The sequence below is a fragment of the Lissotriton vulgaris genome, chromosome 5 (assembly GCF_964263255.1).
Source record: "Lissotriton vulgaris chromosome 5, aLisVul1.2, whole genome shotgun sequence".
Lineage (NCBI taxonomy): Eukaryota > Metazoa > Chordata > Amphibia > Caudata > Salamandridae > Lissotriton > Lissotriton vulgaris.
The window spans coordinates 371,952,937-371,979,567 of NC_141693.1; the positions used below are offsets into that span (position 1 = coordinate 371,952,937).

Here is a 26,631-nt window from a genome sequence, read left to right on the forward strand (position 1 = left end):
CAGTTTCAACTTAAGAGCAACCACTTACTCACTTGTAGCTTCTTTTAGATGTTTGCCTCAGGCCTACTGCTCATGATGACCACCAGGCCTGCACCACCAAAAGGGGAGTTGGAGAGTTGAGAGACCAGTTGTTAAGTCAATGTGACTACTCAGCCTCACTCTCTCAGACAACCCATCCCGCCTGAGGTCTGGCTCAGAGTGACAGTAGTGAAGTCACTCACGGCCCAGTGGGGAGTCAGTTGCTGAACTTGCCGCCATTGGAGTCAGTCATTCTCACTACTCCTAGAGAGTAGACTACAGGCCCTGAGAAATCTACTCACCCACAACGCTATGGTGAGTCATATTTTATCAGGGCGAGCTACTTTTAGAGCCTACTCGCCCTTTCTGACAAGCTGGCAAATAACAGGTGTTCTGTTCACTCACCAAGTGAATGAGCAAAAAAGATGTCTTTAAATCTTGTTTTATCTTGTCACATTTGCTCTACATTCACAAACAAAGGTAAAAAGTCAGTTAGTCTTCTTACATTTATTTTTCTTTCTCTGACCGTGAAGTTAAGAGGATTTTGTAAAGCGAACAGTGTGACAATCATGCTGTTTAACTTGTGTGAAATGGAAGGCTGTAAGATGTTAGGCTTTGTTCCTAACACAACATTGACCTTGCTAATAATTGATCTGTGCAAACATTTCAAAATATAATTCAGTAGTTATGAAGGCTCATAGTTGTAATTTTGTGTGGTGAAGAGAAGATTTTTATAGGATGAAAACCATTCAGAGCACTTTGCTTCATGATGTGCAAATCATAAATGTTTTTGCCGAAACCTAATTTCCAAATATTGCTTATGCGCTATACAGTTTTATCAGTAATACTGGATGTTAATCGGAAAGTTTGTGGTCATTTCAATGGAAAATGTGCTTTCTGTAAATGACTGTGCACTACCACATCATGCTTTGGTGATATATTTATTAATAGTTCGTTTCTAAACATGAACAGAGAAATATTCTTGCCCTTGCCCTGATGACAAAGCTTTTAATGAACTAAGAGGCACATCAGGCGCCATGTGCACACTATATGTGGGCTCAATTCTTATTATCCATGAAGCAAACATTTAGTCTATTATATATAAAAAAGTTTTTTGTACAGCAGAAATGCTGAATTTGCATATTTTAAGGTCTCTCATATGTCATAATGAAGAAAAAGGAGTCTATAAAATATGTGCCTAAAATCACACAATTTGAGACCAGTTTACTGGTCATGTGCATTACAGTTAGGTCGAATAGATTATTCAAATTAATAGCAATGCAGCTCTGCTAACATTTTTTATGATTTTTCGAGGCGCTAACACGCAGGAGTGAGAATACTTTCTGTCCTGTGATTGTCAGTCAGAGAGAGTGCATTAAGCTGTACCTGCACCCTACAGTGACTATGGGACAAAATGTAATCTACCCACAAGCTGTACGGAGCCGAACAATCTTAACGAAATAGGTTTCGTTTGACAGCAGGTTTGCTCAGTGGCAGACGCTTGGCAGTAGCTGAACTTGCGGCCATTTTGTAAAAATCTTTCCTCGATTGAGCGAGCATATTCTCTGTACAATTCGTTACTTCTTCTCATCTAAACGGGCGTTATTGTCTGTACTTATCGATTTGCAGTAGAAGATTGTTATCGTCCAGTTAAAATAATTTATGTAATATAGTCTTGGATGTGTTATATTACTTTAAATATTAGCACTACTTTAGTCAAATCTCTTATGACCTTTTATAATTTGATTAATGTATTATCCATGTACAATGTTCACGATTCTCTCTTTTGAAATAGTTGATTTGCTGTTTGAAAGATGGCGGAAGAATAGTACTTTATAAGTGGGTAGTTTAAACGTTTGTCCTTTTTCTCTTTCAACACATTGACGTTTGCAATGGGCGTATATCCTCTATGTCTATGGTCTGTGGTCTTGCACCGTGCCGTCCAATTTGTTCGCTTTCATTTTCCCATTTGGCAGGAGTCGCGACACTATTTTCCGCCTCAGACATGTCTTTGGTGCGGCTGCCGCCTGAGGGACGGGTTAGCCTGCTCAGTTTTTTGCTGGGTCTGTCTGTTCTATTACTGTCGCTGCTTCCTGGACTGGAGCCGCTGTTCGGTGGGACACCAGGACGGTTAGCGCTAGCTGTATACATCGCAGGACTGAATGGGCTGCTGTTGTTGCTATATCGTGCACTGCTTTACCAGGTACTTCGATTCTAAGTATAGACTAAAATTGCTTTCCTACCCAAGCCATTGGCCAAGTTGCTGGGTGCAGATCCTTAGTGTCAAGCAGTGCTAGTGGTCAAATAGAGTAGGTTTAGGCATTTGATCAAAATGTATAGTGTGACACTCCTTTACTGTAGGCGATGTAGCACGCACAATGACTTGAAATGGTGTTTAAATGCAAGAAGACTGTGTTTAATTCCCTCTTTTATGAGACCGAGGATGCGCTATTGTTTTCGGTTAGGTTTACATATCTTGAGTGTAAAGATTCGCTGCTTTTCTCTGTTTTTTTGCAATTCATTTCCGTAGCCAGATAACATTTATAATTTTTTGAATTGTGTATGCCTACTTTTGCTGTTATCTTTTTGTCGTTATTTTCTACAGTACCCTGTGGCTATCAATTGACAGTTTCTATTAAAGGCATGGCTGTTATATTAAAACGTTAACATTACTGTGCAGTAATTATTGGCAGCTGTTCATGCAATTTTGCCTTTATTTTATTTTAAGATTGCCTACGTTGTATTAATTGTTATTGGTTGTTATGAGATACTCAGTAAATGTTTGACTTACTTGAAATGACAGTGAGCAGTCTGCACACCTTGTCGTAGAGATTCCTCTCTATACCCAGAAACCACCTGCTGTCCCAGATATAGGTGATTCTCATCCAGTCTTATTTAACTTGTAGTCCGGCATTTAGAATGCCGGGTTGTAAGGTGGAGGGTTGAACGAGATTCTTAAAAGAACACGATATTCATGAAGCCCTGCATAAATATGTTCAAGCAATGAAGGCATTTTGATGTTCAATGACAATTAAATAAAGAATGATGGATCATTGTGATGAGTTCAAAGGATAGAAATCTCCATCTGCAAGTTAGTCACCCATCCCGATGAGATGGCTTGGGAGGTTGTCTGCTGAATTGATCTGTATGTAATTTTAAGTTTATAAGTGCCAGTGAAATATCGTTGTGGGTTAATGCACGTCACCTAGTTGTGTAACTCACTATTGTTAAGTCTGGCTCTTTTAGCATGCCCACGTTCGGGAACAGAGAAGTGGGAGACATTGAAAAAGTCAGTGGAAATGAATTTGCACGCTGACTTGCACTGAAGTGGGCGATTTTCTAAGTGTGAGACAGCTGAAATGAAGCCATTTTGTCTGCAAAATCAGAAGCGCCTCTCCCTAAATTAAAATTGTTGCCATGTATGCATAGACCGAGTCAGGTGGCTGCTTAATCTCATAACCCGACAATGCCCCATACCGAGAGAGCCAATGGGCGAGCCTCATTCCGTAATTGGTTTACTGCGTTACCAGTTACATTTTGGGACCAGACCACAGCATTTCGTGGACATTAACCTTTTAGGCAGGTGCATTGATGATTGAGGAACTGACTGTATTCATTTCATTTGCTTCTTGCTGTAAGCAGCATAAGTCAACATAACAGCAGCAGTGTGTCATAGTTATTAGAAAACAGCAGTGAAACCACCTGTCTGCTCTTGTGATCCTCAGAGTACGGGGTGTGGCTCTTCTCCCTTGCCCAGAGGCTCTTATTCTACTCAAGCCTCTGGCTTGCACGTAGGAGTTCCTTGGGTGCTTCTCTGAACTTCAGAACTTTGGGTGTGGTTATCCTTCTGCTCATGTCTGGCAGTGCTCCGGCTTTCGTCTAAGAGTACTTGCAAAATCAGCAGTTGCAAATTGCGAAAATCCTGTGCACAAAAAGTATGTTTATCAAGGAAACTTACTCTTCTCACTATTGACACTGTTTGTCCTTGTTCTGCCAAATCTGTTTGGTCGCGCCACTCTCACCCAGTGTCTTCTCGTTTTTTATATTATTTCAATGCACTGATCAAGAGTTGAGGCCAATCCTTTCATACTAGTAAGTTAACCAAGCTTTTGCAAACCCAGACCTGATATTTTAGGTAGGGTATTTCACATAGCATGATTGTAACTCTAGGAGCAATGGAACACCTTGCACAAATAACACTTTTATGATGGTAGGCACTATTTGTGCTGTACATAGAATGTTTTGTGTGCTCCTGACTGGTATTGGATGGCGGCTGAAGGAAGCTAAAAAGTTGCTTGTTTCACCTTGCCATACCCCAACAGGAAGTGGCTGTCAACAGTCGGCAGAGAGAATTTTAAAAAGGCGTTGTGTGGTTGTGTGTGTATATGTATATATATAAATATATATGTGTATATATGTGTGTATATATATATATATATATATTCCTAAAGCATTATGGGGCATGGAGTCATCAATGCGAATTTCGTTTTTTACCTTGGTAGGTTTCAATGTGTTGAATGAAGTGATGCTTTAGGAACTCTGCATGAAGTTACGCCCACTATGGACTTTGCATGAAGGCACGCCTATTGGGGTCATGGAAATAAATTAAGTCAGCCAAAGAGAAATGTGAACCTTTAATGTGATGAATTGCAGCCCTAGAAGAAGAGGCTTCATGTCTTGAAACGCGTCGGCGAAAGAATGAATAATGGTGTTTGGAAAAGGCTGTCTGCATATGAAAGCCGGATGGCAGGGTGTTGCTGAGTGACCTCTTGTTGCAGAGGGCAACTTTTGGTGGAAATATATATATATATATATATATATATATATATATACTGGGAAAGCAGCTCCAATATAGCGCACTCGCAACACCAGCGACACTCTAAATTTGCTCACTTCAAAGGTCTGCTTTTCTGGATTAGCACAGTACCATCCACGTTGAAATAGAAAGGACACAGTCTTTTGTCATTTCCACAGCAAAGTCTTTAAGCGTAGGATTAGCACAGTGCCATCCATGCAGAGCTGTAAAATGGCCAAAGCCTTTTACCACTCCAAGCACAGTATTGCAACTTTGGATTGGAAAATCCATCCAAGCCAATCCTGAAATGAATAAAAGCAACCCCTCACACATGTTTTGCTCATTAGAGCTCTTCATAGAGGTATAGCTTTGTCCAGACACAAGGGAGCTCCCAGTATAAGTCAAAACAAAAACACTTTCAGGCATAGTACGCAAAAATTATATATATATTTATCAAATCTAGCTCTGAAAGTCAGTTTTGTCAGGCTAATGAGATATAGCTTGAACAAATATATGGACAGTTATAAATGCTTTCCTTATTTCCTGCTAACAAAGAAGGGGAATGGGGGTCTAAGGGAATTTTTAAGACCAAAGCCCAGGCTACTATCCCCAATAGTCAATCATAAACACAAAAAAGCCTGTAGGTCTAAAAGGAGTCAAAGAGGTGCTTAAAGTTCATAAGGCTAAAAGCTACAAAAGTATACTGAATAACCAAATAATGTTGTTTCTCATAGCTGACTCAGCGCATCCGACCACTTGCAAAAGTAGGTGAAACCCAAGGTCCAGAGATGGATTCCCATCAGTCTTTGTAGGTTATCAAATTTTATTATCTGGTCATCCACTGGTTGGGCTAGCGTGTCTCTTGATCACTGAGACTGCATCTAGACCCACCTGTAGGACTGGGATCAAAGCCCACAATTGGCCGTAGACCATGCGTTTTGATCACCCAATGGGATAAAGTGCAGTGCAAAACCAAACAAAATGGAAGTGGTGTCAGAGTTAAAAAAGAATAAAGAACAAACAGCGAAGCAACTTTAATGGCTGTAAGTCTTTTTCTGATTAAAAACACAGAACAGCGCAAAAAAACAGTGTAAACAAATAACTGCTAGTTGGGCCGACATGTTTCTGCCATAACGGGGGAAAAGACCTCCCAAGGCTTTCTTCAGGGCCTCTGTTCTTATAAATATTTATGCTACTGCTGGTGCGTGCTACACAATGGAAAAACCAATTAAACTAAAGACTAAATCAAAAACATAAAGGATATGTGTTCTCTATTCCTCCATGCCAAATGGTGTATCATTCACCTACAGGAAAAGGAGCAAAATGGTATGAATGCAACAGGTCATGCCACTAGAAAACAGTTAAAAGAGATTTATTACTTACAAGGAACAAATGCCTTACTCACCCATAATGGCAGGGGATAATACCTCCCCTCGCCTGGACCAAGCTCAGGATAAGGGAGGCCACGCTCTACAAGAGTAAGGAAACAGGCAACTCACTATGAGGGAAGAGGGGTGACTCTACTCCTCTCCACTGTCAAAGGGTACCTATCATATTCCACTCTTAGAGACCTTTATAAAAACCAAAGACTCAACAGAAGGCTCACCCACAGCCCTCTAGTTTAACAAGCTGCTCATTCGGAAAGTGAAGAATGGTTAAACCCATGTCCAAGACCAGTATCTCCTTACCTCTCTGTCGTTACCTCAGGTGATTCCTAAGGTTGGAGGAGGCAACGATTGAGGGGCGGAGGCTGTCTTTTAAAGGGCATGGCAGGTACCTTAATTACCTGTGTGTCCAATCGGACTCAAGTTGAAAGGCAAAATCGCAACCTATCAGAGTGTTGCTAATTCAAGAAAAGCCTTCTGGTTTACCCAATCGGCACGAATTAAGAGAAACTCGTAGCCAATCAGGATGTTCGAATTTAGAAAAAGCCTTCTTGTTTGTATTACTCTCAGTGGGAAGTGTATAGTTATACGCCGACGACACCCAGCTGATCCTCTCCCTCACCAACGACCCCGCCACCGCCAGAGCCAACCTACACGAAGGGATGACAGACGTAGCCAAGTGGATGACGAACAGCCGCCTGAAACTGAACTCGGACAAGACGGAAGTCCTCATCCTGGGTTCTTCACCCTCCGCCTATGACGACTCCTGGTGGCCCCCCCGCCCTGGGCAGCGCTCCCAAACCAACAGACCATGCACGCAACCTGGGCTTCATCCTGGACTCCTCCCTCTCCATGACCAGACAAGTCTACGCCGTCTCCTCGTCATGCTTCAACATCCTGCGCATGCTACGTAAGATCTTCCAGTGGATCCCCACCGAGACCAGGCAGACGGTCACCCAGGCCCTCGTCACCAGCCGTCTGGACTACGGCAACTCCCCCTACGCAGGAACCACCGCCAAACTCCAGAAGAGACTACAGCGGATCCAGAACGCCTCAGCACGACTCATCCTGGACATCCCCTGTCGCAGCCACATCTCCGGACACCCGAGAGATCTGCACTGGTTCCTGGTCAACAAGAGCATCACCTTCCGTCTCCTCACCCACGCACACAAGGCCCTACACAACCAAGGCCCAGGATACCTCAACAGCCGCCTCAACTTCTACGCTCCCACACGCCAACTTCGATCGACCGGCCACGCCCTCGCCGCCGTCCCCCGGACCCGAAGAGCTACCACAGGAGGAAGGTCTTTCTCCTACCTGGCCGCCAAGACTTGGAACTCCCTCCCGACCCACCTCCGCCTGATCCAGGACCACCTCGCCTTCAGGAAGCAGCTCAAGACCTGGCTGTTCGAGCTGTAGCGGACCCCACCTCCCCTAGCGCCTTGAGACCCTCCGGGTGAGTAGTGCGCTATACAAATGCTGTGATTGATTGATAGTCCTTCACACTATGTGGAAATGGGATGGGTGAGGATCATAAACTAATGAGACCCCTCATTAGGAGGATCGTAAACGCCGCGTAGGAACTACAAACATGGCGCTAATTGTAAACGTGGTGATGTTATGACCACGTGATGTTGACTCGCGAGTGAGAGGAACTAGTAATCCCTCCGCGAGAAAAGCGAGCCCTCATTATTGTCTGATCTTTTACTATTGTACTAAATAAGGGGTTCTGTTGCCTCTTACGTTGTCTATAGTGAAGCACTAGAAACAAGACACGTAGCGAGATCACGAAGTTAGCGTGATCTCGCGAGAGTACAAAGAACTACTGAATGACCTCACAATTCAGGGGTGTGGAATTTAATAAAATATCTACTTGTCTTTGGGGCAGGTAGCTTCATAAATCTACTTGTCCTGTAACAAAATCCACTTGCCCCTTTGGTGCCATGTAGTGCAGCGACGAATTACAACAGCAATCTCGTTATATAAGAGCTATGATATAGCCTCTCTGATTATGCCAGGGCTCATACCATAGTAGTGTTTTAATACTTGCAATCCTCTTATGTTGCCACGTTTCTGCAGATCTAAATACTGGGGCTGAAGGTAGTAGTAAGCAATAGTTCCAGGGTTAGAATACCCTTTTGAGTCTCTGCAAACCTACTAACTTGCATGTTTGAGGGTTTTCAACAACTCTTCTCTATTCTTTTCCCGTACTGAGAAATGTTGGATATTTACTCTTGAGAATGGCAGATATAAACCTTCTTCCAGAGTTGGGAAAAAAGTGGTTGGAGGAAAAGTGAACTTGCAAACACTCAGATTTTTTGCATGAGTAAATCTACACATGGATATTTGCTCATGCTCAAAAATGTTGGTGTTTGCCAATGTTTGTTATAATGGTGAGAGCCTGGCAGCTCCCACACTAATAAGGTTTTACAAAAACCAGGCCAAAACAAGTCACACATTGACAAAACTAAAAAGCTGACCATCAATTTCAGATCTACTGGCTTTGCCAATGCTTATTTATTTTTGTTTCCCATAATCTTATTGAAACGGGTTACAACACGTTAATGAATGCTGCTGTAAAGAAATGGTACCTGAAGTTTTACAGTAGTTTAGCAAAATCTTTTTTTCCTGCTTTCATTTTTTTAAGGAACATTTTATTTTGAAAGCAAAGAATCATGAATCTTGCTTTCAAGCTTCTGCAAATATTTGCATCAAAGCAGGCAGCATTCTGGGAACATTATACATAGCCTCATATTGCTAAACTTTGAAAACGTGTGTACACATTTTTATACTGGAACCACTGTCAGTAGTCAGGTGGGACCTTACAACATTTACATAGAGCGCACACCCTAATAATAAAGGCTTTCAATTAATGAACTATAAATACAAGTTTGACCAACATCAACATATGGGCAAAAATATTACCATTACTGCAGACAGTGCCCTTCCTTAATCCATAATGTGGTACTGAAAAATGGCAGCCAAAGGGTTTGTGCTGCAGGGGGTTGGGCAAATGACACATGAAAACTTGTTGCTCTTGACCCCAAACAATATGTCCTGGGCGTCGGGCTATAGGAATTCCACATCCCTGCAATTAGAGAGGCTGTAGTTCGTGAGTGAAAAACGAGGCGATGAACCTCTGTGATAAGATTTTATAGAGCCATAGATCTTTAACTGACTCTCGTTGGGAGGCACGTAGCCTTACAAAGGAAAATCATACTGTCAGCAATATTGCCAGATTGAGGAACTAACGTGATCGGGTGAGAGCATTTCGGACTAAAATATGATGTCAGATTGGAGAGAACTCAATATTGTCTGATCTGATGCTATGGTGTTAAATAAGGGGTTCTGTTGCCTCTTACATTGTCTATGGTGAAGCATTGGAAACAAGACACGTAGCGAGATCACGAAGTTAGCGTGATCTCGCAAGAGTTCAAAGAACTACTGAATGACCTCACAATTAGAGAGGCTGTAGTTCGTGAGTGGAAAAACGAGGCGATGAACCTCTGTGATAAGTTTTTATAGAGCCATAGATCTTTAACTGACTCTCGTTGGGAGGCACGAAGCCTTACAAAGGAAAATCATACTGTCAGCAATGTTGCCGGATCACGGAACTAACGTGATTGGCCATCTGTGAAACATAGTCATATGAGGAGTTATGTTGTATACTTTTGATTTGCTCTTCCACTCCACTTTTGTTCCCTATCCAAAAACAGACACTCTGCCTAATGGAACCATTGGCATTTCTACTGATCCTGCCATTCCCACCCCAGCCAAGACATTTTGACACTGTATAGCGTAGTCAATAAAAAAAGACAAGTCCTCTTTCTCTTTTTTGACAAACATGGTTAAAAGCATATTTGCATACATTTATGTGCATTAGCTTGCTTAAGAGCCATCAATTCTTCGTTTTTGTTAATCATATCTCTCCTACCTGGTGCCTTTTGATAAAGGAATAGAAGTGTGCCTAAACCAGGGGTCTCCAACCGGTAGATCACGAGCTACCGGTAGCTCCTCGAGGCCCTGTGAGTAGCTCGCAATGGCATTTTCAGTTTTTAGCTCTTTAAAGTGTTTATCGTTGTTTGGGCCGTTTTTTTACGAGTCATTGCCCGCCCTCACCCTAACCACCTGCTCTGATAGGCCTAAGAGCTTAGCTGGGTCGGCTGGGGCGGGCTGAAGAGGATGACGTTATACGTATCTGAGTCATCGACGTAGCCCATCCACTCCCCAGCCTTTAAGAGCATGGCAACGCGCTTTTCATCATGCGCAGCGTGTGCACTGCTGGAATGGAGCTGCTCCCACTGCCTTTAGGAGCCTTGCACCTCGCTTACATCCAGTGTGACGTGCCCTTTGCCGATTCAGAGCAGCAGGGGCTGAAAAACTTGTGGCGTGGCACAGGCAGGATTAAATTGTTACCCCCCCTATCGGTGCCTGCACCACTTGTCTTTTCCAGTCCGACTCAGAGTATTTCGGTAGGTAAGTCCTGTCTTGAATTAGTTGCTGCACCCTGGCCACTGAATTAATTGATGAATAATTGTTAGCCCCTGCCCTAGCCTTAGTTTTTCTCAGCCCCAGGCGCCAGAAATATTCTTTCCCTGAGCCACTGTCAATAAAGAGGAGAGGGTATGTCATGGAAAGGGTGAGGAGGGGGAGAAGAGATTGATGATGCACTCGTGAATTAAAAAAATGTAAGCAATGAATAGGCGGACATGCCACTCTGCACATGAGCTGCTGGCTTCTGAAACAGGCAGACATGATGGCTGCATATTTTCAGCAGAGGGCGGGAGCTCTGTATGTGAGGTGAAGGGTCAGATAAACATGAGGCTATGTGAAGTGTAGGGATACTCTGATATTGCAAATGTGGGGCACAGGGAGGGGGTCACTTAAGAATCTGCCGTTGAGGGGCTGGCACACATGATGATGACAAGCAGAGATGACACTGTGCATGTGAGGTGCAGGGAACAAATTTACATGACAGTAAATGAGGTGCAGCTACAGAGGCTGTACATGTGCAAAGCAGGGAGGTATACATGAGGCTGTGCATTTGAAGTACAAGGACAAACTGGCATGATGCTTTGCGTGTGAGGAGCAGGGAGCAATCAGACGACTACATGTAAGATACGGGGAACACATTTATGACATCACATGTGAGATGCAGGGAGCAGGCACGCACGAGGCTGTCCACCACACAATAGGAGCTACAGGGGGATAAAATGGTCAGGCCGCCCCCCCCCCCCCACCTAGCTAGGGATCCCTTTATTCAGTGCTGCTAGATTCCCAAATTAAAAATGGTTCCCTTCAAACCATGATCAATTCTTTAAGAGCCAACCTGTTTTGTCGCCAAATACAATTCGGGCAACTTCGCCTGGGCTACTGGGGTTCCAAATTAATCCTATCTAAACAACTCGTAAGAGAGGGTCCGAGGGAAATGTTTAACGACAAAACAGGCTAATACCCCCTGTAAGACTACCTAAATAACAACAGAGCCTGTAAGTCAAATGGTGCTGAGGTGTGACAATTAACACTGGTGAGATTGCACGGAAGTGAACCTAACTAAAGACTATCAACAGTAGCTGATTAAGTCCTATCAGCCCACCCAATGGCGGAGCCTCATCATGTAGGACTCCAATACCAAGGTAAGTATGCAATCGCTCAGTTGTAATTTAGCGATGCATTACTCAACCGTGGTAAGGTCACCACCGTTGTTAGACTTGAGGGGGAGACTGATATGTGCAGTGCAGGAAAGGAAAATAAAGTGATGTGTGTTAAAATGGCTATCGAGGCAAACAAAGACCTTTATTAGCGTTTGCCTAGACGTCAGATTAAAAAATAGTGAAAAAACTGTGTGAAAAAATCACTGTTTGACTTGCTTGGTAGAAAACTAAGTAAGATATAAGAGGGCCAACATGTTTCTGCCTTAAATGTGAAGGATCACTGGCATTCGTCAGGGCCGAATTAATATCTGCTACTGCAAGACACTATAATATGTGTTAAAACTAAGGAAATGTACAAAAAAGTGAACAAAACGGAACCATCCTACCACATCTTGTCAGTGTTGTTGTGGTGATGCGATAGATCTTTCCTGTGGAAGTACAAGAAAAACAAAAAAGAAGAAAGAAAGAACAATGTGGACATTGCATTTTGACATTGCTCCAAAGTTAAATCTACACCAACCATACTATAGTGGGATGATGTATCGTGCAAAACCAGTGAAGACTCTCAAACCTCAGACTGGACCATCACTCATTGGTAATAGTCACATACAAGGTGCATTATGACACGTCACCCAGTGATTAAAATAATGTACACAGTTTTAACACTTACCCAGCAGAGTGTGGGAAGTGGACCTCACCTCACTCGGCAACTGCTCGGACGAATAAGGCACCGCTCTGAACATACAAAGACAATATCTCAAAAGATGCATGTCTCTGGGGTATATACTCCCTATATTTAATAAAACCCACATGCTTTCTCAACTGTCTGTCACGTGTTCCCACCCGGTGTCCAGGGTGGCCACGTATAACGAATATTGCATCTAAACCTCCAGTGTAATCAAGAAGATGCTCATTGGATTTGTATTAAAACAACTACTATTTTATCAACTAAACTAGTGAGTAATGGTGTTGATTACTCCTGTTTAGAACCAGTGGGGAGATATCCCCATTTCCTAAAGTCCATCTCAACAGCAGAGCAAAGGATTAAAGTTAAGCTGTTCAGAACTTAATGGAGGGGAGTCCTTCTGTTCTTATCTATTGACTAGGTGTAGGAATCAACCTCTGAACTCCCTAGGTCCATCCTGGTAACGTAACCCAGTCCCTGCTTACCTGTCCGACAGGTAAGCAGGGACTGGGTTACGTTACCAGGATGGACCTAGGGAGTTCAGAGGTTGATTCCTACACCTAGTCAATAGATAAGAACAGAAGGACTCCCCTCCATTAAGTTTTGAACAGCTTAACTTTAATCCTTTGCTCTGCTGTTGAGATGGACTTTAGGAAATGGGGATATCTCCCCACTGGTTCTAAACAGGAGTAATCAACACCATTACTCACTAGTTTAGTTGATAAAATAGTAGTTGTTTTAATACAAATCCAATGAGCATCTTCTTGATTACACTGGAGGTTTAGATGCAATATTCGTTATACGTGGCCACCCTGGACACCGGGTGGGAACACGTGACAGACAGTTGAGAAAGCATGTGGGTTTTATTAAATATAGGGAGTATATACCCCAGAGACATGCATCTTTTGAGATATTGTCTTTGTATGTTCAGAGCGGTGCCTTATTCGTCCGAGCAGTTGCCGGGTGAGGTGAGGTCCACTTCCCACACACTGCTGGGTAAGTGTTAAAACTGTGTACATTATTTTAATCACTGGGTGACGTGTCATAATGCACCTTGTATGTGACTATTACCAATGAGTGATGGTCCAGTCTGAGGTTTGAGAGTCTTCACTGGTTTTGCACGATACATCATCCCACTATAGTATGGTTGGTGTAGATTTAACTTTGGAGCAATGTCAAAATGCAATGTCCACATTGTTCTTTCTTTCTTCTTTTTTGTTTTTCTTGTACTTCCACAGGAAAGATCTATCGCATCACCACAACAACACTGACAAGATGTGGTAGGATGGTTCCGTTTTGTTCACTTTTTTGTACATTTCCTTAGTTTTAACACATATTATAGTGTCTTGCAGTAGCAGATATTAATTCGGCCCTGACGAATGCCAGTGATCCTTCACATTTAAGGCAGAAACATGTTGGCCCTCTTATATCTTACTTAGTTTTCTACCAAGCAAGTCAAACAGTGATTTTTTCACACTGTTTTTTCACTATTTTTTAATCTGACGTCTAGGCAAACGCTAATAAAGGTCTTTGTTTGCCTCGATAGCCATTTTAACACACATCACTTTATTTTCCTTTCCTGCACTGCACATATCAGTCTCCCCCTCAAGTCTAACAACGGTGGTGACCTTACCACGGTTGAGTAATGCATCGCTAAATTACAACTGGGCGATTGCATACTTACCTTGGTATTGGAGTCCTACATGATGAGGCTCCGCCATTGGGTGAGCTGATAGGACTTAATCAGCTACTGTTGATAGTCTTTAGTTAGGTTCACTTCCGTGCAATCTCACCAGTGTTAATTGTCACACCTCAGCACCATTTGACTTACAGGCTCTGTTGTTATTTAGGTTCCAAATTAATCCTTCATGGGAGGTTCACATCAAACCATCTGGTTGCGTCCATACTGCATACCTGCAACCATCAGTCGGGGTGAATCATTTTTAATTTGTTAGCTTCACCACTTTTTAGATGTGAGGATTATCTGTCAATATCCTCAAGGGGTCCAAAGGGCATCCATGACAATAGCATGTATTAATACTATATTCACATTTAGGTTTCTATAGTAATTTTGATTTCATGGGGTTGAGATTTTGTTATTAACGCACACACACATTACTTTTCTTTCTCTTTCAGTGAGAAAGTAACCGATGATAAGTGGACCTGCTGACTAGTATCAGTCAGCGGTCCCCTTGGTGGTGTTACCGTGAGGTGCTTTCTCTCTGTTCCAGACATTTTTTCATTTTTTTCATTTGATACTTGGGTGGTTCTATGATGGTATAACGTTTTAATTAGGATACACCACAACACAGCGACTTAGATAGGTCTGGGAGGGAGTTACAAAAGGTTTAGGTTACCCCTCCAGTGTTGGACACATAGATTTTGGTGTAACTATTAATGATTAGGCCCATTGTTGGTTTGTAATACGCACAAGGCTGTACCTGTGTGGTACATGGAAAACCCTGTTTCTCCTGCTGTTCAATAAGTGTTGTGCTCCAAGGCAGGCGCGCAACACCCATTGGACTCACTGGGCTTCAGCCCCCCCCTCTGTCGTGTGTGGCAGCCCGGGATGAGACGCTCCCCGGGCACACACACTGCCACACCTGAACGTTTCACAGGTCTTTAAAAGACCATTTTGAATGTTAATTAGGCCTTGCTGTTGTTTCACCCCTTGTTGGAGGCCCTGCAGCTCCACTCTGCCTACTGATCAAAGGTTCAGCCCCCCTTAGCACCCCCCCCCCCCCGAAATTTGGCTCTAGTTGCGCCTCTGCTCAAAGGTTTTGTTTTTAAGAGCACATTAAACTCAATATGGGAATACTGAGACACGTTCAGTACCAGCCTCCATCTTCCTATTGTCAGGGATCAATACCCCATACTCAGCTGCCCAGTCTAATCAGGGAGGAGCTTTTGTCCCTTTTTATAACAGCATCCAGGTGTTTTCCTTTCCCCCGAACACTCTCTGCTTTGTTTGTGGATCAACTGGACTGAGAGTGAACCACTTGAGTGTGAAGGTGACTTGCGATGTTTTAGAAATCGAAGATGGGATGAGTACTACGGAATCATTGAAATAAAGCAGACTTTTTTTAAGCGTTTCATGTGCCCTAGAGTAAAATTTGCCACATGAACATATATTCTAGGGAACTTTAAGTATTTTGTTCAAACTACAGTATGAGCTCCAAAGAAATTAGACTTAAACTCAATGAAGGGGGGGTCCCCTCGAGAAAATGTGCACATTGCTTCACCTTTAGTAGCTCACGACGATTTACACTGATCACAAGTAGCTCACTACCGAAAAGGTTGGAGACCCCTGGCCTAAACAAACACTTCCAAAGTTTAGAGGGACGTGCTCTTGTCCTTTTGAGCGCACCATTTCCATTTGAAAGTCTGCACACCTGCCTCATCTGACTGTCTCTCCAGAATCCTAGGAATGGAATTCTAAGGCGACGTGGCGGCATCTTCTGTCAAGAAAGTGCACGCTTTTTGACGAACTACATCTGTCTGACATGGAACAGCATGAGTCTGCATGCCTCTATTCTATTCCATCTGCTGTGCTAAACACACACACCAAATCACATACTTTCTCACAGGTGCATTATCATGTCTATGGGTAACCGAGCAAGGCAAAAAGGAAACTCAATTAACGAAGGTTATTAGATGGCATTGGCATATAATACGCTTATTTTATAGCAATTGTTCTGTGTGGTCTGGTAAAACATCTCATGGGCCATGATCTGGCCCTCCCCTGCATCATCACATGCCACCAACAATTCTCAAAATGTCTCTGACACTTGATCCTGTGTTAGGCTCTGTACAAGGCCATGGGAGAGAAAATCAATGCTGACAGATGAAAAGGCTGAACTATTCCCCACAGATAGCGTATTCAGTTCTGTGAACTGCTATTTTATGGACATTTGTTTTAGCTTGTGTAATCTATGACCCCAAATCACTCCTGCTGCATTCGGATTTAGCTTCAATGCCTGTAAAATACTGTTTAGATATCTTATTCACTTACACTACAATAGTCACATACACAACATATACTTGGATGGGATTAGGTGACAAAGCAGGGTATAAATCAGTTTGTGCATTGGCCTGACTCATTGTCTAATGCCAAATTACTTATGTTGAGTGAAAAAACCATCTATTTACATAATAGTGAGGGAAGACCTTTAAATAAGACCTCTTTTTCTGTGCCATCTCCCACTGTGCAGCGTACAGACCCTGTACCAAGGGTGGATACTTCAGACAGTGCTTAAAAGGGCTGCCCTAAGTTTGGCTCAGAACAGGTGAGGGCTGTTAATGTGTAACTTATGTGTACTCTCGGAATCACAAGTTCTCTATTGCGGAAATGGAGCACTGTGTATAATGGTTTTTCTCACTCGGAAAGCCTTCTCCGACTATAATCCTAAAACCTGCATGAAAAATTTACCTTGACTTACTTCTACTCCATTCCTCCAATTTTCTTTCTTCAGAGTGACCCACTGCATGCCTTCTATTCTGAGAATAACCTCCTCTCAGTCTCGTGCTTGTCTACTTCAATCATTCTTATTGTAATTCTGCAGTTATCTGATAGCTCATTTTATAAATCAAAACCTCTCATCTTTAAAACCCTATCCTTGTAATCAAACATTAGCCCCACTAATGATTACACCTACCTGGTATTAATATATCACAAAATAAATACATGCAATTTTTCTTAACTGCACATTACTAATCACAATAACCACTGGGCTATCCACTAACCTTGGGATCCATTGTAGCGTGCTTCTCTCTGTAAAGCGGTATAAAGCCTCATCAGGGATAGTAAGTGCTCTATAAATCCAATTGCAATAGTGAAACTCTTAAAGTTAAGATGGGGCGTGAGCAGGGCTGCAAGTCAAAACCAGCCTTAAATCCTTTTTAAAAATTTTTTTTTTACATCAGTTCATCAGTTTTGCACTGAATCGGTGCTGTGAATGGCACTACGCCAGGGATCTTCAGTATTTTCTGTGAGAGCTGCTTCTGACCAGTGGAAATTGTTTTGAGCTACTGACTGTCAAGGAACTAGCACATTGTTACCTGACCCCCAAGCTTCATTGACTTTAAACCTAATATCCATTGAGCCTGGTTTGAACAAAATGCTGTGACTAGGGGCACTGTGATAGGGCTGCCATGTCCGTTAGTAAGTGCATGGTCTGTAGGGATGTATGAACATGTTTGTGAATGATTGGGATATATGTGTGTGGGTGACTGAGCCTGTGTCATAAATTTACTTGTGGCACATGACATACCTTTTACCATATGAGGCATCGTTATGTGTACAACACAAACATACAACCTTTTTTCTAAATGGGAAAATATTAAAGTACAGAAAAAATGCTAAAATGTTCATTATAAGGAACATTTTTCTGCTCTTGATGGAACATTTTTGTGTACTTTAAATTTCTCCCATTCGATTCCTACTGTGTGTAAATGCCACACTTTGAAATGCAAGAAGATTAAAATGAAGAGTTAACATAATCAGTGCAATAATAGTTAACTTCTGCCCTTTGAATCTGACTATCCCTCCAATCACTCATTGACTATATTTTTGCCTTTGAGCCTGTACAGCTGTTTGTAGCTTTTTGGCTTTGTAGGCCTTTCACAAATACTGCCTACAAACATAAAGCGTTTTACGGGGAAAGAAGCAAGTGAAAGTGAGCTTGAGAATATTCTATTTCTTTCAAGAAGTTAGCGCTCTAAGTGATGCCCTGGTTATGGATGGAACTGGGAGGCACAGGAAGGGTCTCCAGAAAATGGACCGCTAGTTCTCGCACCAGGTACGAAAGAAATTGCTGAACATATTGATGTTGTCTGAATTGTGTAGGTCCACCTGGAAATGAGTGTGCTTCAATATCGGGGCTGGTTGTCCAGTCCTCAGTTTTGATTGTTCTCCTTTTTATAGTGCTCCTTTCATTACTTTGCTTTTCCTCCTGTTTATTTTAATGTTTAAGAGGTTGCTAAAGATCACTTGAGTTCCACTCATTTCACCTGCAGAGTGCTGCATCCATATGGCCACTTCACTATACTCAGAGATCATTATGAAATGCTGTTGTCCATAATGCATTGTTTTACCATACTAAGATAGCTAACACATTGGTTGTACATGTGGCAGCCATGCTTCAACTTTAAAACAACGATTAGTCTATTTACCATACTTTTGCAAGACAGACAACCGCTGCTATACTTAGCTTTGTTATTGCAAACTTATGCCCACAAGTTCAGAAGACAGCATATTTTCTTTTTTATTCTAGTATTCTTTGAATTTATCTTGCATATGTTTTTGAATTAGTGTGTATTTAATGCAGGTCTTCTCAGTGGGTGAATGGAAGGATGAGCCAACGGATTAAGGAATGAATGGACAACTTTAAAAATTAGTGGCAGACCGTGTGTATGGTGATTTACTGAGTGTCTGCATTCATCGTTGACACAAAAGGCACTTTCATTCATAAGCCAGGTCTATTGGCATCACTAATCTTTGTTCCCCTTATGCTCAAATGTTTGTACATTAGTCAAGCATCCAGGTTTGTCAATAGGACCTTATGGTCACTTTTTCCTCTACACATAATTTTCAACTTAAGAAAAAAAAAAGTCCTTTGCTCAGTAGGGAAAAAGAACATAATGTATTATTGAGCTTGTCTTTACCCAAATTGTGGGACTCTGTGTAGAGAGTTGGGCACAACCCTGCAGCAATCAAATCATTTTAAAAATCTCAATGTCCCAAAGATCTACAACAGTCCTCAATGTTCCCCCAGTCACATCTGCTATTGAAAGCACAAGAGGGAAAAAGCAAAACCATAATCTACAGTAACATGGAGCATCGGAAAATATGATTGTGTTATCTTTTTAAATGTGAACATATTTTTTTCATCCAGGTTGCAGTGCGAGCTTGTTTTCTTGGTTTTGCCTTTGGATGTGGTTTGCTGATCAGCTTTACACAATCTCCTTGGAAACACTTTGGCTGGTGAGTAGTGATCTAAACGTTGTGTAATTAAATGACTGTTTTGGTGTTTGTGGATTGTACATGTCAGCACTGTCTGCAAAAAATGGTCTTGCAGGAGCATTTTCCTGGTTTCTCAAACTGTTCTTTTGAAAACTGTATATAAATGCCTCGCCTCAAATTTAGGGAGAGCCAGAACTCCTTTGGAACCCTTTCTGTGCTGCTGGTATGCTGTCGGATTTCTTACTGATTTACTGCCCACACTTGAGAGTTTGACTATCCTGTTTTTCCTATCTCTTATTTCTGTTACTGAGAGCCTTCATGGCAATGAGGTATACATTTAACTGAGATTTTCCACATCTGTGCTTTACTATTTCTGTATTGTATTTCTTAGAATTTTGATTTAAACCTTTATGGTTTTCTTGAATTCCATTGTAGAACTCATTTTTGAGTCAGTCTTTACTTATTTAACTGTCTTTTTGAAATGCTGTTTTGGACATCATCTCTGGACCACATTGCTTCTTGAAATTATGGTTAACACCATCCCGATCCACCCCTTTTATGGGCTCATCATTGGGATGTAAGATTTAAGGGGTACAGCATGCCCATATTTCTAACTATTATGGGAGCAAACAATTTAGAGCACTGTGTAAATTATTAGTTTACCATATAATAAGGCCAGGTGCTGATAACGCCAAAGACAATGCTATTGATATCATGGCTTTGCATGGTTTTTGGAACCTGATGTGCTGGATGAAAAGTTTTCATCTCTACTAGGCATTGACTTTCTAGATTCAATAGTGAGAAGTCGAAGGGTGGCAAATACGTAAAACATCTGATAGGAACAAAAAACTAGTGTTGGGTGTAGACCAAAGCATAATGAGTTGTCTGTGCACGTCAATATGCTGAATGTACGATTTGTTTATTGCCTACAGATCTGAATTCATCGATTAGGTTAACCAGAAACCTTATGATAATTATATTACAAAGCTGCCTGGAAGGGGTCTTTAAGACTTTATGGAAACTGAATTGAAGACCGTAATTTGCCTTGTTGAAGGGTGATGCAGCTCATCAGCAGGAAATGTAAGAAATCCATAGTTGCCCTCGGACTCAAAGAAAATATGGGGCATAAATATTAAGAATTCGAATCCCACTTCCAAATGACCAACATATACTAATTGCACAAGACTTCAGATGTCTGGGACATTCAAAATGCTACTGCTCATGGTTTTCATGCAAGCTAGATGTTTTCAAGACTTTCCCATGCATTCAGATTTGAATCAGTACCTCCCGCGAGCTGTTGTGGAGCTTCTTGTGGTTCAATTGGTTGAGCCTGCTGTAACAGAAGCAGCAGTGTCTTTTGCCATTCAAGTCCATCTTGCCATTTATTCAGCATAAATCTGTTGAGATGAGAGAACGACCCAACACAGCACTCTAAAAACCTCTGTGGTGATCTCGCCACAAAGAGTTCGGCTTGGTAGTTCAATGGCTTCTAAAGTTTCTCTCTAAACCAAATGGCCTGTCACTGTCAGTTGTGTTGACACAAAAGAACCTGGTTAGCGGGTAGGTTGTATTGGACTTGGTAGCACTAGATATCTTGAAACGTTGCCTACTAACGCCTGTACTGCCATGTGGCAACCCATTATATCGGCAAATTGCAAGGAGTGAATGCTACTTAAGGAAACCTAATTGAGTTAATCAATGAAGGCCACAATTGTGAATCTTACACTAGCTCAAGTTTCCGCAGGAGCGTAGGTCCAAACCTCCCAAGACCACTGAATTGCCCAACAAAGCCCAAGCAAAACAGTGATATCTGGGGAAGAAGGGAAATAGAGAGAAGACCCCAATGGCCGTCCCTCGTCGTAACCTCTTTAAGGACAGGGCCACACACTCAGGAAAACCCTACATAAAACAAGAAAGAAAGACTATTGTCAGTATTAATATTACACAGATGTAATGTGGTGTTACTATATCATGCTGTGAGTGAATCATAAGTACCTATGTATTCCCTTCTTCGCTAAATGAAAACAACTTGCATAGCTAACGCTCCAGAATAAATCTGAAATAATCGAAAACCTGGTAAGAGTGTAATAGTCTCTATAGGACTGGATACTAAGTCTAGACAGATCTCGTAATACCTACCAAAGACTACTAGTCTCTAGCGAAGAGAAAAAATGAAGATAATGCCCCAAATACCTATGCAGCTACAGAAACAACCTCTTTATAGCCAGGTGGTGTTTCTTGTCATCAGGAATACCATGGGGTAATCAAAAAACGGAAATAAAGAAGATTGCATCTCCATGGACAAGTCGTTACTTCAACAGACAAAATGCAAATTAGGAACAATGGCACCGAGAGAATATGCCCATAGGAACTGTCTCCATGCAAAAAGGGAGAGCGGAGACTTTGAAAATCCAAGACACAAGGGAATGCACCTACCAAGGATTCACTTTGCCCCAGGACTGCGGGGAACCAACGCCCAGCCAATCACAACCTCTGAGAATGCACAAGTGAAATGAGGACGCCAACAAACAGCGCAGCCTCAAACAGGAACAGGCTCAGAGGGAGGCGAATGTCTAGAGCCGCGACATCGAGCAGGAACCGGAACAAGGAGACCCGAGAGCCAAGAGGTATGCAGCCCGCAGCGGTTTCAGGAACAGAGAGCCCGAAGGCGAACCAGACGTTCCACAAGTGACCTGGAAGTGAGGTGAAGACCTAGACGCTGGCAAGCGAAGCGGTCTAGTACGGAGTCAGAGTGTTTTTATAGTCCTCCGTCTCCGTTTGTGCTCGCGAACTCCGACAGTCCTGACAGAAACATGTAGCAGTCCAAAATTTGCGATTCTAATGTTTGGATTTCCCACTTACAATTTGCATGTCAGAAGAAGCTGCATAGTACCATTTCTTGCAGGATCAGTTGTGTGTGTGTGCAGCCCTCTTAAAAAGGTTTAAATTTATAATGGACATATTACTGCCCTAGTGAAAAAGTTGCATATCTTTTGTAAAGACATAGTGGGCACCACCAGCTAACATGTGAAACAGCCAGACAGCTGTCGTCTGCAAGCAATTCTGTTGATTTGGAACTTTAAAAAAACTGCTGGTTGAATTGATGCACTAGTTTCTATTAATAGGTTAGCTGTCCTCCTAATACACACTTCCTCGATGTGCAAAATGCTGATTGTTTTAGCAGCCATGAAACTAGGTAGTGTGGTGCATGGTACTTTTTAGGGTCTGGCTATTGATCACTTTAGCTGTAGGGCTAAACCCCGAGTTCTCCACAACACACACTATTCATTGTGCTGTAAAGGAAATAAAATCAAGAAAAGTGGCTGGTGTGCATTTTTGTTCAGCCATTAATGCTGGGTGTCGTGTCACGTTTGGTTAAGGTGTGTGTGTGTGTGTGTGTGTGTGTGTGTCTGTGTGTTTTGGCAGTTACAGCTAGAAGTATTTGCATGCTTGATTTTGCATTTTAATCACAGACCTTTTGGCAATGACATTGCTTGTTTAACAGATTTTAGGTATAAGGTGATGTCTGGTTCCAGATTAAATCCTGGACCATTCTACATAGTCACCAACTCATCTTTGCTTTAGCATAAGAGCTGCAATATCCATCTTCCCTAATTTTGTCATGTGAAAGGTTAGCTTGTGTTGAATAGTTAGGATATAGGTCCATTAATGGGAATATACATAAATGCACAAAACCTGAAGTCCTTCTCAAACATCATACTTCGGCTTCCAGGACATACTGAAATTGTTGCCCAATGTAAATGTACATTTAAAGACCCTAAACTTTGAAATAGTAGACATACTGTGTTTCTGGATATTCAACAATGTTTCTGCTGCTCTATTTCTGATGGATACATCTATCTGCAGATTACTCACCTTATGAATAGGTCCATGCTTGAATCTGCAGATTTTTCTCAGTAATTTCCCTCGCTCATCGGTAAGTAGTCATGTGGCTCCATGCTGGATCCGTTCTGCCCCTATAGTGATGTCAGGGCCTCAATATAGTCTCCACCTCCAGGCACTTATGTCCGTTTATTCCTTGTTCAGAGTGATACAGATTAGCATAATTGGTTACTGGATTAATGGTATTCATCAGTGCAGGCAACTTATTAGGATGTCAGTTTTGTCCTTTCCGTGCCTTCTGATGCAGATCCACAGCTCGCGTCCTCAAATTCTGCCAGGCCTGCTTGACATTTTCAGAACACTTTTTCCAGTGTGCAAGGGAGATGTCTCCTCTGAAAATTGCAAGTTTCAAACCCTGTAAGGATTGCCTCAAACGGATGTTGATGGCGGACCCCCATGAGGTTTCTCTCTAGTGCATGAACTCCAAAACATTGTTTGGCGTTCTGTATGAAGATGAACCCGAAGGCCATTTAGGGCTACAAAGTGCAACTCTGATGCAGAACACGGTCTGGACGCGTTCTCACTCACAAGGTCTGTCTCTAAATTGTTAATCCGCGAAGTTCTTTTCTGCAGGCAGGTTCAGAAAATCCAAAACCGTACCAGTGGCAAAGCCCTCTCATTACCATACCTCGAGCTAACGGTCATTGCGGATGCATTGTGCTGGGCTACGGAGGCCATTAAGGGAGGTAAAGATCACAGTACTCTAGTGTTAAGTGGAAGCTCCTCTCCACATCAACTTGTCGGAGTTGCAGGCAATACGCTTGCACTGAAAGCATTTCTCCTGTCCATCAAGGGGAAACGGCTGCAGGTTCTCACAGACAACACTACTGCTATGTGATACTGCACCACACAGGACGGAGTACTGTCGAGGCTCCTGTGCCAGTAGGCTCTGTGCCCTTTGAAAGGGCTGAGTCAAATCATCTCCTTGATTGGATGAACCTCTGGCAGGGTCTTTGAACGCCAGGGTTGATTAATTCAGCCATTGTTGCCTAGTGGGCCACAAATGGCAACTGCTCTCATAGGTGTGGCGTAAGTCCTCTTTCATCAATGGGGAGATTGAGCGGCAATAGTTGCCTGCTTTTATTCTTCTTTATAAAGTACTTAATGTCCTACTAACAGTTGGGCTTTCCTCCACCAAAGTTGTATATGCAGGACTTTCCCAGCGCGATGCTGGGAAAAGTTTGTTGTATGGTTTTTGTTGGAATGTGGTTTATTAGTTTGTGTAGGTAGGGACCTACCACTAGTAATAAGGCCACAATCACAATATAAGGTCCAGTCAAGGTCTCAATAAATTATTCCCTTTGTTCAACCCTTGATAACTGGCTACGAGCATGCAGTCGTAACTTGTGAGACAGGTGTATAAAACATTTAAAAACACCAATATATTAAATAAATAGGACACAAAGCTCAATGAAAATTCTTCACCAATTTATAAAAATAGGAAAAAAAATTAAGATTAAAATTACACTAAAATGATAAAAATCCAATGCAGGGAAAAGGAGATATTAATTTTTAAAGAATAAACAGTTTCTAGTGTCTAAAAGCCAAAAACGCCACTTTGGGACATCTGGTCCTGCTTGACATGGAGACAAAGTGAAAGTTTCATGCCTCGGTCAACTCCTAGAAGTCTTAGCAACAACACAAAGCTCTGGAGCTTTAATGGCGCAAATCTGAATCTCCGCGCGGTTCATTGTCCCCAGCTTGACTGTCGTTGACGGGTTGGTCTCTTTACGGAGCTTTTTACAAAAAATTTGCCAAACTTCTGGATCTTCTTCGAAAAAGTACTTTTGAGATTCCAAAGTTTCCACGACACCAGTCCAATGTTCCAGAAGCTCTGAGTTGCTCCTTGGGATGTTGGGACTACGTCTCTCACCATGCACCTGGTCAGATCCTATAAAGTCAGCTGGTTTCTTCTTGCTGGAGATGATGCATGTGAAGCTCTTATAACCTGTTGCTTTCAGGGAGTCTAACCTTGGCAAGTTGTTCGATGTATTCTATAATTTGCAATACTTTCGAGGTATATTTTTAGCTGGCTTCTATCAATATTTATACTTTATTAAAGTATTCCCATGTTAGCCTATGGAGTTAATGCGCTACAATGGGGAAATCGAAATCGGCAGTTTTTCCATCAGCAGTATATAAAACATCTTATAAAATGTCCCTTCTTACAAGGCACCCTACCCCTGGGGCAACTAAATTAGTTTAAGACTTTGGAAGTACGTTTTAATTCCAAAGTCAAATTAGCATATCATTGACTTTTAAAATGAAAGCAGGCAACACAGCAGTGCACACCCAAGTGCATTAAAACTGCAGGGACTCTAAACCCACATAGCCTATACTAGGGGCTTACAGGTAGGTTGTCATACCAATTGTACTTACACTTAACTACTGTGAGAAGGTGACCTGGTATATGCTGCCCACTAATTAAAGTGGGCACCCTGCACCAGTCCACACGACCCTTATGATGTATGAGGTCAAAGATAACCTTACTGAAAGGTATCCTAGTGGTAGCAATGGAGAGCAACCTTCAGGCTTAATCTTGAAGGAATGTAAAGCAGCTTGTTTTACCAGAATATCAGTTCAGTTCAACTTTATTCGGATACAATAGTACCCATAAAAGCACAAGAAACACAAAATTCATCACAGTAGTTAATACAAAAGATTAAAATTAAATATACAAATATCCAAAGTGCCTTGTGCAAAAGTGACCATCATGTTAATATACACAAATATTAAAACAATTCACAAATTATGGCATACAGGGTATGGGGTCCATCATAGATCTCCGCGCCCTTTTTGCGGTTTTGAGAAAAGTGCCAGTGCGGAAGATTAGTTCAACATCTTCTTCTAAATCTAGTATTGATCAGTATGCTACCTCCAGAGTAATTTGTCTTCTTTTGTTAAAATATGGATATAAAAACTGCTTGGAGTATTTGCTGTGATGTTTACAGAAAAATATAAAGTGCATAATAGTTTGCGCACTCCTCCCATCACAAGAACACAAGTTAGAATTAAGATTTGGGCTATAACCAAGTGGGAAGCAAAGTGCGAATCAGATTGTACCAGCTCTTAGTCGAAACAATAGGCTCATTTCCCAGCGGCTCATTGGTAAAGTCAGATACATGTGAAGCGGATAACAATACTGTTCAATAGCCATGTTTTTACGCACAGTTGATTTCCTGGACTCTACCAGCTCCAGCTCATTATTATATAGGGAATACAAAGCATTC

The 26,631-nt window shown here is 42.0% G+C and overlaps 1 protein-coding gene across 1 annotated transcript in view; it reads left to right on the forward strand.

The window, feature by feature from the left end:
* Window positions 1-1,906: 1,906 nt before the first annotated feature.
* Window positions 1,907-26,631, forward strand: part of ICMT (isoprenylcysteine carboxyl methyltransferase) — a 131,372-nt gene continuing 106,647 nt past the window's right edge. The window contains exons 1-2 of the mRNA XM_086921719.1: window positions 1,907-2,221; window positions 19,431-19,519. Of these exons, the coding sequence (XP_086777845.1) occupies window positions 1,928-2,221; window positions 19,431-19,519 (383 nt within the window). The 5' untranslated portion in view covers window positions 1,907-1,927. The remainder of the gene's footprint in view (window positions 2,222-19,430; window positions 19,520-26,631) is intronic.